General features: G+C 40.4%; 1 protein-coding gene across 3 annotated transcripts in view; it reads left to right on the forward strand.

The window, feature by feature from the left end:
* Positions 1-13,599, forward strand: part of ATP2A2 (ATPase sarcoplasmic/endoplasmic reticulum Ca2+ transporting 2) — a 70,717-nt gene that overhangs the window by 34,673 nt on the left and 22,445 nt on the right. For all 3 annotated transcript variants that reach the window (XM_050749666.1, XM_050749668.1, XM_050749667.1), the window contains exons 6-8: positions 6,536-6,616; positions 9,944-10,029; positions 11,128-11,592. In XM_050749666.1, coding sequence (XP_050605623.1) covers positions 6,536-6,616; positions 9,944-10,029; positions 11,128-11,592 — 632 coding nt within the window. The remainder of the gene's footprint in view (positions 1-6,535; positions 6,617-9,943; positions 10,030-11,127; positions 11,593-13,599) is intronic.

Below are 13,599 nucleotides of genomic sequence, written 5' to 3' on the forward strand. Positions count from 1 at the left end.
AACTGAAGAGCATAGTGTGTGATGCTCAGAGGGAGGTGAGAGGGTGAGAGGCAAACAGCACTTGGGTCGTGGAGGCTGTTATAAGCCCGGGTTGGGATGCCAAAGAAGCTGTTGAAAGATTTTAGAACAGGAGGAGATCACATTTGCCATTTTAAAGACAGTACTGTCTAAGAAACAGATTGGAAGCAAACCATAGTAGTATACTATGGTATTGTGTAATGTTCCTTCCCTGTTCACCGTGAGGCCTGGAAGTAGTTTAAAGTAGTCAAGTAGAGCTTCTCAAATGAAGAATTTCATTCAGTCTGCTAAACTACAAAATTTATGACTCAAATTGGAAACACAGTGAAAATGTTTGAGTCACAAATGTTTAAGTAGTTTAGGATAATTCTGTTATGGCTTGCTTTTCCTAGGAGCCATTTAGATTCAAAAACAATAGTGGTATTTAGAAGGTAATTTCTGGTCTTACATAGTGTTTTTCATATAAAAGATTTTAATAACTCTGGTATTTGCCACAATAAATTAGGTTTTTTTAAATGCATAATACAATTGATTAGTAAAAAGAATTTTTAAAAAAAATAATGCTGGTTTTTGGTTTGTTTGTGTTTTTTTGAGATGGAGTCTCACAGTGTCACCCAGGCTGGAGTGCAGTGGCGCAATCTCAGCTCACTGCAACCTCAGCCTCCCGAGTAGCTACAATTATAGGCACCAGCCACCATGCCAGGCTAATTTTTATATTTTTAGTAGAGACAGAGTTTCACCATGTTGGCCAGGCTGGTCTCAAACTTCTGACCTCAAGTGCTTCGTCCCCCTTGGCCTCCCAAAGTACTGGGATTACAGGCATGAGCCACCATGCCCGGCCTGAATAATGCTAGTTTTAACCATCAGTATTTATATTTGACATAAGTGGTACACAAAATGTTTAAGTATCATGGCTTATAAACACTTCTTGTAAGGTTAAAAGAACGCTTGCATTGAGTTCTAAAATGTGGCAAACTGATAATTTAATGAACTCTTACTTGCACCCTTGGTAACCCAACTTCAAGTATACTGTGAGGATTTTGTTCAGATTGGAAATCTTTATTGTAATAGCAAATTAAAGAGCTGTGGATTTTCAAGAGCTGAATTTGAAAGGTGTCAGGTGTTAAACGGAAGGTAATTCAGAGTTTATTCTTTTATTATACCTGCCTCCATCCAAAGAGTCAGAGAAAAACTTTTGAAAGAAAAAATTGCGGAGCATCCCTTTGGCAAGAGTGAGAATTTTCCACTACCACTTGCCCTAAGGGCATTGACATGCCTCACTGGGGAAATGTTACAGGATGTGATCATCGGAACAGCCTTGCCTGCTCTTCATGTACAAAATCCTTTGTCTGAAATTCACAGAAGCCTCTCCAGACAAAGGGAGATTGTTGTGTCTTCACTTTAAAAGTATTCAGTGGACCTTTACTTTCATGGATCTTTTAACTCTAAGAGAACCTGTTTTCCTAATAGAGTCAACCCTAAATTGACTCTAATATCAACAAAAGGAATATAACAGTCACACAGCAAGTTAAACAAAGGTTTTCATTAATTGAGCTTCCTTAGAGAAGGCTCCTTTTACTTCCTAGCCTGAGTTCATGTGCATAAAATGAAGAGGACATTGATTGGTCAAGATGATGTGATGGTTCTTCTAGCTAAGAAAATACTAGAATATGGCAGGTTGGTTGGTTTGTTTTTGAGATGGAGTCCTCCACCCAGGCTGGAGTACAGTGGCACAACTTCGGCTCACTGCAACTTTCGCCTCGGGGCTCAAGCGATTCTCCTGCTTCAGCCTCCCACGTAGCTGGGATTGCAGGCACCCACCACCACGCCTGGCTAATTTTTGTATTTTTAGTAGAGACAGGGTTTCACCATGTTGGCCAAGCTGGTCTCGAACCCCTGACCTCAGGTGATCTGCCTGTTTCAGCTTCCCAAAGTGCTGGGATTACAGGCGTGAGCCACCGCGCCCAGTCTATGGCAGGTTTTTAAAACCGGTTTGGATTTACATTTCTTCAGTATCTTTCTACAAAGATCAGTTTCTAATAGAAGCCAATTAAACATAGAAACTCTAAGGTAGCACATTTCCCAAGTGTTGGGAGGCTTTGAAGCTTTTTAGCTTCGAGTTGGTGTGCCTGGTAGATGAGAAACAGCAAACAGAAAAGTGGTTCATAGGATCCATGACCCTAGTTACTACATTTTTCTGTTGTATTAATTTTTCTAGTATATTTGTAGAACTTTTTTAAAAATATGGATTCTTAATTTTAAAATTAGCCTGGTGCAGTGGCACATACCAGTAGTCCTAGCTACTTGGGAGGCTGAGGTAGGAAGATCACTTGAGCCCAGGAGTTCAAGGCTGCAGTTCACCGTGATCACGTCAGTGCACTCCAGCCTGGGTGACAGAGTGAGACCCTGTCTGTAAGAATAAAAAATGAAAAAAAAAATGTGGATTCCTAGACCCCACTCCAAATGCATTTAATCATACTCTTAAAGAATTTGTAAAAGACCCCCAGAAAACTCTTCTTGTTTTTTCTAAATATTTAATTGCCACTTAATTAGAATGCAAGTTGTAAGATGGAAACATTCACAACAGCTGTGGTCAGTATTTAAAGGCTTCCCAGGCATTTGACATTTGTTCCTCTGGCATTTGTTCCTCTAGCGTTGGCATTTAAGATGTTCCTCAGTATTTGGCCAACAGTTAAATGTGTATCAATACAATTTCTGCACAGCAAAGAAACACCTTTCATATATTTTAGTAGACCCTTAGGGAGAGAGTACATGTTGGTTTCCTTATAATGCCAGTATAAATATAATTTTTCATATACATAATATATAGTATATATTAATACTGAATATAATTTATTTATTTATTTTGAGATGGAGTCTCACTCTGTCGCCCAGGCTGGAGTGCAGTGGCGCGATCTCAGCTCAATGTAAGCTCCGCCTCCCGGGTTCACACCATTCCCCTGCCTCAGCCTCCCAAGTAGCTGGGACTACAGGTGCCCGCCACCACGCCCGGCTAATTTTTTTGTATTTTTAGTAGAGACGTGGTTTCACACTGTTAGCCAGGATGGTCTCGATCTCCTGACTTCGTGATCCACCTGCCCCGGGCTCCCAAAGTGCTGGGATTACAGGCTTGAGCCACCATGTCAGGCCTTACTGTATATAATAAATATATACTACACATACTGTATATTTATACTATACAACCAATAGGTAAGACCTATAGTCCTGTACTACCTGTTGGTCCTGTAGGTGTAACTATTAGTGTTAGGTAGGACCAATACTAAATATATATATAATAGTATATATGTACTATATTGTTAGATAACGATTGGATATCCCTAATCTGAAAAGCTTAAAGATCAGAAACTTTTTGAGCACCAACATATGATGCTCAAGGGAAATGCTTATTGGAGCATATCAGATTTTGGGCTTTTTGTTTAGAGATGTTCAATAGTAAGAATATAAATCAAACACTCCAAATTTCAATTTTAAAATTCTGGTTGCAAGCATTTTGGGTAAAGGATACTCAACCTGTAATATGTTGGCAGTGTTATCCGGGAAATTTAACCTTGGTATTTCTTACCTGAAAAATACATTTTCTATTTATTTCAAATCCTCTGAGCTTCCGCTGAAACACAGCAAAATACATGCCAAAACATTGCTTTTGCATCCTTTTGTAGGTTGTACTCAATTTAAATATTAGATTTGTTGGTCTTTTAAAATTTGTCAAGTATATGAGAGTATGAGCTAGGGTTTATATATTGAATTGTTTAAATCTGTGTTTATCAGTTACAGTGCAGAAATAAAATAGTGTTTATAGATTGACGACCACTATCTCACATTGGACAGAAGTCTTCTACTACTCCATAGGATCATGACATTGACATAAATCAGATCCTCAGACACCAAATGAACATTTGGAAATAAATTTTCCATTTAGGGTCATAATATTCATCATTGTACTTGTCCTCTTTTTGAAACGTTTGAGGGCATGTAAGATCAGGTTAATCATGACGGGCAGAAATAGTGCAGTATAGGGCGTGTTAGCTGTTAACACTAAAGACTACTAAAGTTTAGAATATAGTTACTTTGTTGTCGTAAATTATCTGTTAGATGTACTCTCGTCAGTGTAGTTAGAGCAGAATTATATTAAAATGAAAGGTTCTCATTGATTCAGTCTGAATATTGCTGTTCATTGCATAAGCATTTCCAGCAGGAATTTCACCTTAGCTTATGTGTCCCTGCAGTCAAATGCAAGGGTGATCTTTGCCTCTTGAGATTATATATTGACAAACTCTGTGCCACCTTGTGACCACATTGCTTACTTAGGCTATAGGGTTGTTTCTATGCACTCAGATTTAAAAAATAAATCATATTCTCCCAGAACTTAAGCTCCGAAGTGGAGAAAAATCAGAACTAATTTGAAGGTTTAAGAAGTTCAATGTTGGCCGGGTGTGGTGGCTCACACCTGTAATCTCAGCACTTTGGGGGGCCAAGGCGGGTGGATTGCCTGAGGTCAGGAGTTTGAGACCAGCCTGGCTAATGTAGTAAAACCCTGTCTCTACTGAAAATACAAAAATTAGGCCAGGTGTGGTGGCACACGCCTGTAGTCCCAGCTACTCAGGAGGATGACGCAAGGGAATTGCTTGAACCCGGGAGGTGGAGGTTGCAGTGAGCCGAGATCATGCCACTGCACTCCAGCCTGGGCGACAGAGCAAGGCTGTCTCTGAAAAGAAAATAAAAAATAAGAAGTTCAATGTTTACTTCTTGGACAGGAGTGTTATTTTGCCATTTTGTATATGACTGGTAACATGCAATTCAGTATGGAGAGTAAGTCTGAAAAATGATTTGACTTAAAAATGCCATCTGCAAGTATGGGAGAATTTGCTTATCTAATTTGTAGCTGCCCTTGCATAAGACTTAGAAAACCACATTAATTATCTTTCAGAAAATCACAGACAGCTGTTTTGTTGTTATTGTTGTTTTGAGACAAAGTCTCGCTCTGTCTCCAAAGCTAGAATGCAGTGGTGTGAACTCGGCTCACTGCAGCCGTCTGAGTAGCTGAGACTACAGGCACACCACCACTCCTCCCGGCTAATTTTTTATATTTTTAGTAGAGATGGGTTCTTGCCATGTTGGCCAGGCTGGTCTCAAACTCCTGGCCTTAAGTGATCCTCCTGCCTCAGCCTCCCAAAGTGTTGGGATTAGTGGACAGCTGTTTTATGTCCCAGCTGCTTCGTGTGATTGTGCACTCATTAAGCAATATTTGAATACCAGCAGAGGGCTGGGCACTATTCTCAAGGTGCATGGCTTTATCTGTTACTTGGGCTATGTTGTGGCATTTCACTTGATACACATCAAGGAAAGGGGCTGAGATTTGGGCCCTTTTAGAGCTATTAAAGGAACTTGTTGGCCTAGGAAAGAAGACTCAGTTGACTTAAAGATCTTCAGGTTATGCAAGAGGTTTATTATTCATTTAATTGATATTTCTTTTTCTTTTTTCTTTTTTTTTTTTTTTAATGAGACGGAGTCTCACTTTGTCGCCCAGGCTGGAGTGCAGGGGCGCGATCTCAGCTCACTGCAAGCTCTGCCTCCCGGGTTCATGCCATTCTCCTGCCTCAGCCTCCCATTAATTGATATTTCAAAAGGTATCAAAGGATATATGCCCCAGCTGCCCAGTGTTACTAGTTTGCTACACCTTCCCAGAGGTGTTTCTTTATACCTTGGGAAGTTGTCATTTTAGTATGATTAATTACGTGTTATACGAGCATATCAAAGGGTTTGAAACAGTGAAAGAGCTAAGACTAACTTGGAAATAAACATTTTATTTTATATTGCTTTTTGAGATGGAGAGTAGCTTTGTTGCCCAGGTGATGTGTATCTGTAGTCCTGCTTGGGAAGCTGAAGTGGGAGGTCAAGGGTGCGGTGAGCTGCGATTGCCCCACTGATCTCTACATCCTGGGTGACAGAGCAAGACCCTGTCTTTTAAAAAAAAAAAAAAGTGTTAGTGTATAGTTTGATTTTGCATTTGCTATGTGTTTCGTTGAGTATCTTTTTTAAAGGGGGCCATTTGCTTCCTGTTCGCAATAATTTAGCCTTTTTGATGGAATGAATCATGGCATACACAACTTTATTCTCTTTGCTGTGCCTTGTATATATGTAGTAAACCTAAGAAAATATGTCACTTCTTATTGCTAACTAGGAAAGTATTCTTTAAAGTGAAAGCTTAAAGGCCTCTCTGAAGATACAGAGCAAAACTTGTTAGAATAATGTATGTAGTTAGGTTTCCTTAAGCCTCATTCTCTTCCTTCCTAATTCAAATCTTGAATCCATCTAAAGCTTTTTATTACCCCAAGAAAGGCTGATCACATTGCTTGCTTTAACAGAATTTTATGTATTTGTATTATATGCAGATCATTTATTATCTTTAAAAATTGATTTGGAGACAAATTCATCTTTAGATAACATAGTTGTAAAAGTTGCTCATTTCAGCTGCCTTTTTTTTTCTCCTAATTAGTTGGTGACAAAGTTCCTGCTGATATAAGGTTAACTTCCATCAAATCTACCACACTAAGAGTTGACCAGTCGATTCTCACAGGTAAATATGATGTATTAGGTCATTGAATTTCTGAAGACCTTCTCATGTCCCATGCCAATAGAGTTGGCTCTTGCCTCACTGTCCCTTTATAGTATCCCATCTTAATCCTCTCTAAGATACTTATTTTGTCTCGCTCCGTTGCCCAGGCTGGAGTGCAGTGGCGTGATTGCGGCTCACTGCAACCTCCACCTCTCAGGTTCAGGATGTTCTCCAGTCTCAGCCTTCTGAGTAGCTGGAACTACAGGCTCCTGCCACCATGCCCAGCTAATTTTTGTATTTTTAGTAGAGACAGGGTTTCACCTTGTTGGTCAGGCTAGTCTTGAACTCCTGACCTCAGGTGATCCACCTGCCTCAGCCTTCCAAAGTGCTGGGATTTCAGGTGTGAACCACTGCACCTGGCTGCCAATATGGTTTTAAAGGCATGATTTAAAAACAAAATAAAATGGCTGGGCATGGTGGCTCACACTTGTAATTCCAACACTTTGGGAGACTGAAGCGGGCAGATGGCTTGAGCCCAGGAGTTAAAGACCGGCTTGGGCAGCATGGCAAAAGCCCATATCTACAAAAAATACAAAAATTAGCCAGGCCTGTAATCCCAGCTAGTCAGGAGGCTGGGTGAAAAGATCACTTGTGCCCGGGTCAGGGCTACAGTGAGCCACGCTTATGCCTCTGCACTCCGGCCTGGGCAACAGAGCAAGACTCTGTCTCCAAAAAAAAAAAAAAAAGTTGTAATTTGTTCATTACCATTGGTAATAATCTTAAGGTTGAATTGTCTGTTTTGTGGAAAGCAAATTACTTATTCGATGTCCTTTTTCCAGGCAAGAAAAATAGACTCCAGTGCTGTAATTTTTTTCATTGGAGGAGTGCTAATGTTGCGTCCGTCTTTACAATATCCAGATACACAGTTAACAAAAGTTAGCCCCATAAGAGATAAAAGTTGTACTACCTGGAGTTTGCACAATTGTTTGAAACATTTTCCCGTTTTTGTGTGATAAAAGTACAGTGTAGGGTGGAGGGTTCATATTAACTGGAAGTAAGTTTATCAGAAGAATTAACTTTAAATACAATGCTAACTTGGATTAAATAGTAAATATAAAGTCTAAAGGCTCTCAAGATTTATCTGATTATCGGTTTTGAAAAACAACTAATGTCGTGGAGACAGTGATGTGAGTAACCTGGGCTCTATTTTTTTTTTGGTATTGTTTCTTTATAAATAGCTTACTTATTAAAACTCTCATTAGCAACAACAAACTGGAGGCCAGTTAAGCCATAAAATGTTGGGGAAATGGTTGGGTTATATTTGTGAAATTCTCATAGTGTGCCCTAAAGACATAGTTGCCATTTAAAAACTTTTTTTTTGAGACGGAGTCTCGCTCTGTTGCCCAGGCTGTAGTGTAGTGTCGCGATCTCGGCTCACTGCAATCTCTGCCTCCTGGATTCAAGCTATTCTCCTGCCTCAGCCACCTGAGTGTCTGGGATTACAGGCGTGCGCCACCACGCCTAGCTAATTTTTGTATTTTTAGTAGAGACAGGGTTTCACTGTGTTGGTCAGGCTGGTCTCGAACTCCTGATCTTATGATCCGCCCGCCTTGGCCTCCCAAAGTGCTGGGATTACAGGCATTTAAAAACTTTTTAGGCTGGGCACGGTGGCTCATGCTTGTAATTTCAGGACTTTGGGACGCTGAGGCAGTAGGATCACTTGTGGCCAAGCGTTTGAGAGAGCAGTTATAGTCTCTATAATGAAAAACTTTTTTTTTTTTTTTTTTTTTTTTTTTAAATTAAGACAGAGTTGTACTCTGTCGCCCAGTGGCGCGATCTCAGCTCAGTGCAACCTCTGCTTCCGGGGTTCAAGTAATTTTCATGCCTTAGCCTCCCTAGTAGCTGGAATTATAGGCGCACACCACCGCACCTGGCTAATTGTATTTTTAGTAGAGATAGGGTTTTGCCCTGTTGGCCAGGCTGGTCTTTACCTCCTGACCTGAAGTGATCTGCCCGCCTCAACCTCCCAAAGTGCTGGGATTACAGACATAAGTGATCACACCCAGCCTATAATAAAAAACTTTAAAAGTTTAAAAAAAAAATTTTGAACTTCATAGAGGTTCTCGAATATTTTCTTTTGTTAAGTAATCATAATGTAGTTTTTGGCTAACTTGTGGAATCAATTTTTTTGGTCAAATATTGAGAGTGAAGTTTGCTACCTGTGACTTATTTAGAGACATATTTTACTCAGATTGACCCTAATTGTATATCTGTGACGTGATTTTTAAATTGAAATCAGCCGGGCATGGTAGCGCATGCCTGTAATCCTAGCACTTTGGGAGGTGGATGTGGGTAGATCACCTGAGGTCAGGAGTTTGAGACCAACCTGGCCAACATAGCAAAACCCGTCTCTACTGAAAATACAAAAATTAGCCGGGCATGGTGGCACATGCCTGTAATCCCAGCTACTCAGGAGGCTGAGGCTGGAGAATTGCCCGGGAGGCAGAGGTTTCAGTAAGCCGAGATTGTGCCACTGGACTCCAGCCTGGGCAACAAAGCAAGACTCTATCTCAAAAAAAAAAAAAAAAAAAAAAAAAAGAAGTAGTTCTTTATTTACCGTGTGATCTTTCCAGTACACTTGCTAATTGCTACTTCAGAGTATAGCCAGATGTGGTGGCCCACACCTGTAATTCCAGCACTTTGGGGAGGCCAAGATGAGCAAATTGTTTGAATCCACGAGTTGGAGACCACCCTGGGCAACAGAGTAAAACCCCGTCTCTCCAAAAAAATACCAAACAATTAACCTGGCATGGTATTGGGTGCCCTTCTGTTCAGGAAGCCACGTTGGGAAGATGGCTTGAGCCCGGGAAGTTGAGCCTGTAATGAGTTGTGATTGTGCCATTGCATTCCAGCCTGAGTGATAGAGCAAGACCCCTATCTCGAGGGGGCGGGGAAAGAAGTATCAGTATACATGTTAAAGTATTTATTAAAGTATACAACAAATATGTAAATAATATAGTCACAGTATCAGAGTATAAAATGATTACCGAAAAATGAATTAATTTGAACAGTTACTCCAGAAAATAAAGGTAATCAGTGAGGATTCTACTTGAAAATTCACTTTTTTATTTTGGAATTGTGTTGATTTTTATCCTGACACCCTTTGGTCTGGTATTAATTTCCATTACTAAATTTTCCCAGCTTACCTCCTTTGGATGAATTTGGCCTTTTGCCCCTTTTCTCACACTGACATTATCCCAAGAGTGGTAATGGGTGGGCATGAATGAGAGTCTAGGTTCTTGGTGTGGGTCTCAGAGATCTGTTTTTTCTGTCTCACAACCCGCTTAGGTGAGTCTGTCTCTGTCATCAAGCACACTGACCCCGTCCCTGACCCACGAGCTGTCAACCAAGATAAAAAGAACATGCTGTTTTCTGTAAGTACTTTATGAAATGTGTTTTTAATTAGAGACATTTCTAAAGACTCATGGTCCACAAATGTTACGTTTTTCACTGCCAGCCATCACTGGCTATCATTCTAAAGGATAATCACACTTTTCATGGTCAGTCTTAGCTGTCAGAATATGGCAGTAACATAACGTGTGAGTTAGATGTCTTTTAGTTGGCAAGTTTTGGGGGACCAAAAAAAAAAAAAAGACCAGCTCAAACATCTTCCAACTCTTACTTGCAAACATAGTTGAAAAGTAGATTTGTTTGGAAAAGCCTTAGCCAATAAAGGGTATTTTCAAAATTATGTAGATGACAGCTGCTATTTGTATGTGGTTCACAATAAGAAGGTGTGTGTTTAGAGAGAGAGAAAGCAAATGTGGCAAACAATACTGGTGAGTCTAAGTGCAAAGTATATGAATGTTCATTTTACTATTTCAGTTTTTCTGTTGATGAGAAAAATTTTTTGAAGAGTGAGGAAATGCATGGATTTTTGGTTTGGAATCTGTAATGATTTTAAGTTGGGGACATTTGTGGGTTTGTATGAGAGCCTGACTACTACCCATAGTAAGTAAATAGAGTTACCCTGAAAATAATGAAGCCATGTCCTTCTCTTATAACACTAGAAATTAAAATGGCATAGGAGAGACTGCTCGCACTTAATTTCATTGGTTTTTGGATGCTGGCACATGATTAGGGGTTCTCAAGATAGCCCATGGGGCTAGTTGCCTTTCCTATTACAGTGAGAAAAGTAGGGGCCTTGAGTTGTTGGAGCCAGAGGTGGAGAATGCTTAGAGTTGAACTATACGAGTTTGAAAAATTGGGAACACAGAAGGGTTAGAGCACTGCTTGAAGATGGTCTGCAAATAGAAATCTAGGTGGGTCATTACAGAGCTGCCTGGTATAAGTAAGTACCACATGGAGCATTGCCTGTTGTCACAGTTGTATGGCTGGTTGCTTGAACAGTAGCCAGTGGAAGGCCTAGTAGAATGTGTTGAGAATCTGGGTGCCCTAGTCAAAATCCAGTGTCAGTATTTAAGTTGGGATGTGGTACTCATCTTGTGACCAGTTTTCTACTTCTGTCCTAGGGTACAAACATTGCTGCTGGGAAAGCTATGGGAGTGGTGGTAGCAACTGGAGTTAACACTGAAATTGGCAAGATCCGGGATGAAATGGTGGCAACAGAACAGGAGAGAACACCGCTTCAGCAAAAACTAGATGAATTTGGGGAACAGCTTTCCAAAGTCATCTCCCTTATTTGCATTGCAGTCTGGATCATAAATATCGGTCACTTCAATGACCCAGTTCATGGAGGGTCCTGGATCAGAGGTGCTATTTACTACTTTAAAATTGCAGTGGCCCTGGCTGTAGCAGCCATTCCTGAAGGTCTGCCTGCAGTCATCACCACTTGCCTGGCTCTTGGAACTCGCAGAATGGCAAAGAAAAATGCTATTGTTCGAAGCCTCCCGTCTGTGGAAACCCTTGGTTGTACTTCTGTTATCTGCTCGGACAAGACTGGTACACTTACAACAAACCAGATGTCAGTCTGCAGGGTAAGAGGAGTAGTTTAGAATATTCCCTGTGGTGGTTCTTTGTTCATCCTACCAATATGCCTTCATGCCATCAAAACTTTTGATTTGTAATTTCATACCTTTCTGTGGGCTGTGTGTATAGCCTGAGCTTAATTTCTAATATTTGAGAGGATCTAATCTTTAATTCCTAAAACTGTTTCACGAAATACAGGACATCTGCATGGCTGATGTACTTGTATTAGATGTAAGAGAATTAGAGAAATTATATTTTCCTTTAATTAAAAAAAAAAGACTGGGCGCGGTGGCTCACGCCTGTAATCCCAGCACTTTGAGAGGCCAAGGCAGATGGATCACCTGAGGTCAGGAGTTTGAGACCAACCTGACTAATATGGTGAAACCCCATCTCTACAAAAAAGACAAAAATTAGCTGGGTGTGGTGGCATGCACCTGTAGTCCCAGCTACTCAGGAGGCTGAAGCAGGAGAATTGCTTGAACCTGGGCGGCAGAGGTTGCAGTGAGCCAAGATCATGCCACTGCACTCAATCCTGGGCGACAAGCAAGACTCCATCTCAAAGAAAAGAAAAAAAAGACACACAGCTGTGACTCACTTGTAGCCTCAACCTCCCAGGCTCAAGTCCTCCCACCCCAGCCTTGCAAGTAGCTGCAACCACAAGTGCATGACACCAGGCCCCACTATTTATTTTATTTTTATTTTTTTTGTAGAGATAGGTTCTCACTATGTCACCAGGCTGGTCTTGAATTCCTGGGCTCAAGTGATCCTCCTGCCTTGGCCTCCCAAAGAGCTGGAATTACAAGCATGAGCCACCACACTCAGCCTCCTTTGTTATTTTCCTGATCCTCTGTCTCTAGGTGTATGTTAACAGACAAGTTCTAGAGAAAGCTGCTAGTTAACCTCTCTACCTGAAGTCCTAGTTGGTTTTTCTATCACATGTTGAATGAAGCATGCTTTTTCCTAAAAAGTAGATACAGTCATCTCTCAGTATTCACTGGAGATTGGTTCCAGGACCTCCCTCAGATTCCAAACTCTGCAGATGCTCAAGTCTCTGAAATGAAATGCTTCAGTACTTGCATATAACCATGTTCATCCTCCTGTATACTTGAAATCATCTCCAGATTACTTACAATACCTAACGTAATATTATAAATGATATGTAAATAGTTAAACTGTGTTGTTTAGGAAATAATGACAAGAAAAAATTGTACATGTTCAGTATAGACGCAGTTATTTTTCTATCTGCTGTTTAGTTGACAGTGGATGTGGAACCCACAGATACAGAGGGCTGACTAAAATTGCTTTTAACTTGCTTTATTGTGTGTATTCATCATATATACATACATACATACATATATATATATATATATATATGTATATAGTTTGTTTTTGTTTTGTTTTGTCTTGAGACAGAGTTTCACTCTTATTGCCCAGGCTGTAGTGTGATGGCCCAATCTCAGCTCACTACAACCTCCGCCTTCTGTGTTCAAACAATTCTCCTGCTTCAGCCTCCCGAGTAGCTGGGATTACAGGCATGTGCCCCCCATGCCTGGCTAAGTTTCTGTATTTTTGTAGAGATAGGGTTTCTCCATGTTGGTCAGGCTGGTCTCAAACTCCGGACCTCAAGTGATCCACCCGCCTCCTCGGCCTCCCAAAGTGCTGGGATTATAGGTGTGAGTCCCCTTGCCTGGCCATCGTATATTTTTTGACCACCCTTGGATAAAATAAATGATTTAAACCTGCTGTTAGAAAAGTAACAACTGAATAAATGCAATAATTATACAGCTGAATTATAGGGAAACCTCATATAATATGAGCATTTAATAGCACAGTGTTATGTTTTCTTAGAATGGGCTTGTTAAATAATGCTTCTGTATGATATTGAAAGGATGTAGTTATCTTGGCCTTATCGTCAGATTTTAGATAATTATTTTTAACATCGGAAATTGTTTTATAATCAGTGAAGCCCTGTGAATTTTTATCTTGCCAATTTTAAGTTCATGATGATTTTTTAG

Source organism: Macaca thibetana, chromosome 11 (genome assembly GCF_024542745.1).
Source record: "Macaca thibetana thibetana isolate TM-01 chromosome 11, ASM2454274v1, whole genome shotgun sequence".
In the NCBI taxonomy this organism is placed as follows: Eukaryota; Metazoa; Chordata; class Mammalia; order Primates; family Cercopithecidae; genus Macaca; species Macaca thibetana.